The 6,139-nt window shown below is 45.1% G+C and overlaps 1 protein-coding gene across 1 annotated transcript in view; it reads right to left on the reverse strand.

Moving 5' to 3' along the window:
* Window positions 1-5,883, reverse strand: part of DRC8 (dynein regulatory complex subunit 8) — a 40,061-nt gene extending 34,178 nt beyond the window's left edge. The window contains exon 1 of the mRNA XM_075089364.1: window positions 5,757-5,883. Coding sequence (XP_074945465.1) covers window positions 5,757-5,784 — 28 coding nt within the window. The 5' untranslated portion in view covers window positions 5,785-5,883. The remainder of the gene's footprint in view (window positions 1-5,756) is intronic.
* Window positions 5,884-6,139: the final 256 nt, after the last annotated feature.

Below are 6,139 nucleotides of genomic sequence, written 5' to 3' on the forward strand. Positions count from 1 at the left end.
TACAGTGAAACAAATGGCAAGGGATTTACAAGGGTTTGCTGCAGCTGTGTGTTTTATAAGGAGCTGTCTTGGAAGTGTCACTTACAGTGCTAAGTCACTTCCTTTACGTATCGTGAATGAACATGAACTTCCAATTTTCTTTTTGTTTGCCTAAGAGTAATATTCTGAATTTGAACAGCATTTCAGCTGACAAATTTAAGACATTTACACTTATCATCAATGGAGAATAAGACTTATTTCTCTAACCATTTGAGGCAGACTAAGCTAAAGAAGAAAGCTGACTAACAGCAAGAAAAAGGATACATGGATAAATTTCAGAATTCATGTCTAATTTTCAACCTGACCATCAGCAATAACGGTCCAGAACTTCCTGTGACCTTACACCAACAACACAACAATCCTTACCATTTTTAAGATGGAGCTTGGTAAGCTTTTGAAAGTTATGGCTGTATACAGCCCCAGGCTGGGCTCAGGGAAATCCCTTCCAATCTGAGGTTCATGGGGCTTTTACATACTACCCATGCCTATGTACCATTCAGCAGTAATGTCACATTCCCAAAAAGTTTGGAGTCTGTAATTTTCTTAAAGACAGGCATTTACAATTGAAGATCATTTATAAAAGTATCTCCTGTGACCTGCCAGGTAGCACATAATCCAGTCTCAAAAGCTGTGGGGGCCAGAGGTGGGTTTTGGGACCTCCTGCCCCTTACTATGCCAATAGCTTTTAGCCCCACATGGGGTACGTCCAAGCTGTGTGCAAGGACCTTCCCGCTTCTCTGGCCACCTTCTGCATCATCCCCAGCCCCACCTCCAACTGTCCCGTGCACACCTCTGCCGCACCAGGCACAAGGCCCACCGCTGCACAGGCTGGGCTGGGACATCACTGCCACAGCTGCTTCTTCCCTCAGGATACCTCACAAGATGTGTAGGAGCTATTTCCAGCCTCTGCCCCACCACCTCAACCATACCCCCATGGCAGAAACAGCAGCAGCGGCAGCCAGACCCCATGGCAGGATTTGGCCAGGGCAGAGCAGCGGCATGACCAGCACCCCTGTCTGCAGGGCCACCTCCCACCTGGGGGCTGAATGTTGAGCACATTCAACATCAGGTTCATGTCAGACCTCTGTTACCCGAAAGACCATTTCCCTTCCACTGCCTTGAGCCCGCCACATTCTATTGCCAATAGAAACAAAGCTGTATCTGTTCATGCAAAACAAAGGTACTCCTAAATTGCAAAAAAACCCCCAACCCCTCAGATCTCAGAATAATTAGTATGTAGACATGGAAATTCTTAATAACATGTTAACTATTGTTGGAAAGATAATTTGTGGGAGTTCGCAAGCTCCCTGTCAGCACTGCATATCTGCTGGTTGGCATTGTTGAAAAGACAAAAAAGTTTAAAGCCTTTCTGCACACCAGCCAATTTTTTATTCAGTAAGTCAGGTAGAAGTAGAGCCAAACTGAAAAAATTCTGCCATTTTATGCACCATGGAAACAAGAACCTGTCAATCCACAATTACCTACTCTACCTCCATTTGAGATCAACTTTTACTGCAGGAATATAGCCAAGAAGATCAGATCTACAGCCTGTGTTTGTCCATGGGAGATAGACACAATTTATTTTTTGTTTCACTCTCAGATAAGTACAAATATTAAAACATAACTCAGACTGATGCCAGGGTGCATGTTAAACTGCATTACCGTCTAATAAAAGATAGAAACTTTTCTCCTCATGTAATTTCTCACAGTAACGTCAACAAGAGGATATAAAAATATTCAGTGTTCATCTGTAAATTCCACTGTGATAAAACTGCACACTGATTTCCTAAGTGATCTCATGTATTCAGATTTTCTTCTAGAGCTGAAATATTGCTTGCTCGAGCCCTGTGAAAGCTACTTATTTTTAACAACTCATACTAATTTTGTAATTTTTTTCCATAAATGAAACACTGCCACTTTTCAAATTGGAGATGATTTGTCTGATGGACTACTTTAGCCTGAAGGTTGTGTCTAATGCATAGCTTTTGTACCTTTCAAATGATGATGATTATTTGTGAAACCCTTAAAAATACATTTTAAAATCCTCAGTGTAGCAAGACCCTTAAATGTCCTAGTGTGCTTAGGTGTCACGTGCATCATATTATCCCATACAGCGGGATTCCCCAAAGCTGTACACAGCTTAAGCACTTTTCTGTGTCAGGTTTGAAATTCTCATGTTAATTAAGCGTGCTCCAAGCAGAATTAATGGTTACAACTGCCTACAGTGCTCGTGGCAGCTACTAGGCTTTCTAAGCTTGGAATTGCAACTTTATTAAAACAGAATGAGCAGTGATAGCACATTTTCAGTATCTCTAGTGACACAGAATCCAGGCAGAGCCAGGTGACATGGAGAAGGAAGGTTTAGATCCTACGTCCAGACCCGGAAGGATTTGGCAAGGCAGGTGAAATGTGGGCAGCTCCGCTTCTTTGCAAGAAGGTAGCTGTTGAATGGGACATGTAGCTAGTTCTTACCAAATGTAAACTCCAGTAAACCTCTTGATTTCACCAGCGTGTCAGGCAGCAAACTGCTGCAGTTAAAGAGCAGATATATACGTATGATTGAACACACTGTTAATGTGTACCTAAGGCACTAAAGTTGGGGTGAAAACTCTTTCCCATCCCCACTAACGACCACCACATAACTGTTTTATAAGTAGGAAAGAGGGTCTGTGAGGCTTGATTACATATTGCAGCTGTAACTCAAACTACCCAGAACAGCTACTAATCATTTACCAGAGAAAACCATCATCACAGAATGGTTGTTCTCCATCTCCGTAGGTCTTCACATCAGAATCAGGTATCTTTCTGGAGGGCATCTGTTATCCAGAACTAGTTATTCAGTTTCATATGGGCGTAAGTGGGTGAAACGAGCTCAGAGTATTTAATATACTTCCTTTTGGATTAAAATTCATGACTTAATTAATTGCTTTTTAAATATGTGCTAACTGGCACAAAGAATATGGTCTTAGAAAAACTCTAATACTGATCAATTACATAACATTTCCATAATGATATAGCAACACTGAGCATTTTCTCCTTTATGTACTTCCATGTGATTTCTTAAATCCCAGCTGGAGAAAAATATGTCTTGTCTTCTGTCTAGTTCTACTTCAGGCACTACCGGTCTGACATTTTCCTTTCAGGTTCCAGTAACATCAGCATTGAGATCAGAGATATTAAAACTTAGAAAATCTGACATGTTATGTCAAATTACAAAGAAAGTATCTGAGAGCAAATGGAAGAACAGACAGACTGAATTAAGTAGCAGAAAAAGAGAAATAGAATGATAGGAGGGAAGATACGGACAAATATGCAGAAGAGAGATTAAGCAGTCTAGCATAATCAGATGGGTATGAAGAAAAAGCATGAAACAATGTTGAAAGCACAAATGTAGGGATATAAATTCATATATAAAACATGTAGCCACAGCTAGTATGGGCATGAACATACAAGATTCTATTCACAAGAATTGCGTAAGGTAGAGGGTAATACTCATGTGAGTAACATGACGTACAAGAGGTTGCAGGATTTGACTTTTCACCATTTTTGCTTGTGTACATCATACACATCTGTAAAACGTTTAGGCAGGCATTTTAACTTTGAAGATGACAAAACTTGAAAATAATAGGGCCTCAGGGAAACCTTTACCGTGAAAGCTGGTAGAACTGCAGTTCTACAAAGAACCAAGAGGAATACCCTAAAGACTAATTATTTGACAATACAACTAATGTTATTGTTCTGTTTGAAGCATAATAAATGTTGCAGTTTGCATAGGTGTGGAATGCTTGTCAGAAGAAAGCATGATAAGTGTGTGAATCCAGAACTGGGGAACCCTAATTAACCCTCTAACTGCTATCTGCAAGAAGCCTAATAGCAACTCTGAAATGGGTGTAAGAGACTTATGCTTATGGGGCTGCTTCTGCAGCTTAATAAGACACTGTTAGCCTACCTCAGCTGTGTCTATAATAATGAGACACACCTTTATAGGGCAATAAGCCACTGGTCTGCCTAATAACAGGCTATGATTCTCACACGTGATGGAAGGTAAGGCAGATGCCTTGTCTGTGCAGTACAGGTTATTGTCCTCATTCTACAGGTAGGAAACCAAAGCCCAGTATGTCACTTTCCATGATCCATCAGGAAGCCTGGTAGGGCCAGAAACGGAGTTTATGGGTCAAGGTCGTTTAGGATGAAAGCACAATTTTCCTCTAGAAGAGAACATCTGATAGTCTATTGGAAATAGTGTTTTACAGAATGTTAAAAAACAAAAGCGTAAAAAATCCAAAAAAACCAAGACAGACTGTCTTCAGTGATACAGGAATTAAACTTCTTACAAAGTATTCTCGCTTTGAAACTACAAAAACAGCATTAAAAGCCATTAATCAAACAGTCAAAACACTACGGCCTTCCTTCTCGAAGAGTTTCTGCCTGTGGACTGACAACATGGTGCAAAATCTCAGTATCGTACATATGGGTGCCCAAAATATATGGAACCAACAAACTTCCCAATATTATTGTTACCCTGCCAGAACACCAGATTCCCTCCTTTCAGATGGGACAGCAGGCTTCTAGGCTGTTATCCTATCATCTCTCTCCACCTCTGCCAGGGCTGTGCCTCAGCTTCATTTGGAAAAATGGAAAGATGTGGAAAATATGCTTTCACAAGACTAAACAAAAACGACAAACAGTATAAAAGAAATAATACTTTTAGAACAGTCCTCACTGAAGCTACATCGGTCTTATTTCTTGATTTCTGCAAGATATCCATGCTGCAAAGTACATGCTAGAAATACTTCTACCAAAATCAAATTACTCATTCAGTACCATCCACAGCAACTATTTATACAGGAATTTTCTACTGAATATATTGGCTTTTTCCTAAATAACAAGAAATAAGCCATCATTTAGATTATTTCAAATACAATGTTCAGAATTTGCAGGCTATTACAACAGACACAAGTTTACTTATGGAAAGGATGGGTTTTAGAACTCAGAATACTGTTTTACAGAAAGTACATTTTCCTTGAAATGATACTTGACTATCCTTGCAGGAGGAATTACCTTTAGCCTGTAAAATATAATTTCTGGCAACACTCCCCAAAGTAGAGCACGCTTGCCTCTAAAAATAAGCCATGGTGCTATCAGCAGCACAGATTACTTTTTTCCTGGCAGAGAGAGCCCGATGCATCCAGAAATGACTGCACGAGGTGATGGCCAGCTGGCTCCAGCAGCGGCTCCGGCCGCCCCGGACACCGCCCCGCGCCGTGAGGAGGCCGTCGGCCCCGCTGCCATCCCCGGCTGCGCCCTGCGCGGCGGTAACGTGGTCAGGAGGCTGCCAGCACCCGTGGCCACGGCCCGCGGGTGGCACTGACCGCGGGTGGCATCGCAGCGGGCGGCTGGTGGCATCCCCCGTGAGAGGAGTGCTGGGGAGATCCCTTCGCCCTGAGGCCCTTGAATGGGATGCGAGGGTGTATTTATGTGTGTGTACGTAAAAGTGCATGCATTCATATATATACATATACGCACACAACGTCGGTCTCCCGGTGCGTGTCCGTGTGCCACGGCGGCACCAGCCCCGGGAAGGGGTGACCCCGCCGGCCGCGGCGTCTCCCGCCGCTGGAGACCGGAGGCCGCGACGGGGCGGGCCCCCCTCGTCCAGAGCCCGGCGCTCCCGCACTCCCCGCGGGGCTGGAGGCCCCGGACCGGCCCAGCCTTACCCTCACAGCTCCCCTCCTTCACCGCCATGGCGGCGGCCCAGCGCCGTCTCCATGGCGACGCGGGCCCAGCCGGGCCCTCTCCTCCTCCCAGCCGACGGGCGCGGCGAGGCCGGCGGCCTGCCCAGCGGGCCGGGCCGGGCCGGGCTGGCAGAGGCAGCCGCCGTCCCTCCGCCCGGGAAAGCCCTCCGCTTGCGGCCTCGGCGGCCTGCTAGCGTACAAAGCAAGTGAAAGGCGATGGAAGGAGCGTGGCGGGGGTCGGCCCCGAGCCGGGGGCAGGGATCGGCCGTAGCCGCCCCTGAACACCGATGGAGCCCAAAATCCAGAGCCCAGCGCAGAGGCTCGGCCTGCTCCCCGGGACCCCGCGCCGCCCCAGGCAAGGGATT

Source organism: Phalacrocorax aristotelis, chromosome 3 (assembly GCF_949628215.1).
Source record: "Phalacrocorax aristotelis chromosome 3, bGulAri2.1, whole genome shotgun sequence".
In the NCBI taxonomy this organism is placed as follows: domain Eukaryota; kingdom Metazoa; phylum Chordata; class Aves; order Suliformes; family Phalacrocoracidae; genus Phalacrocorax; species Phalacrocorax aristotelis.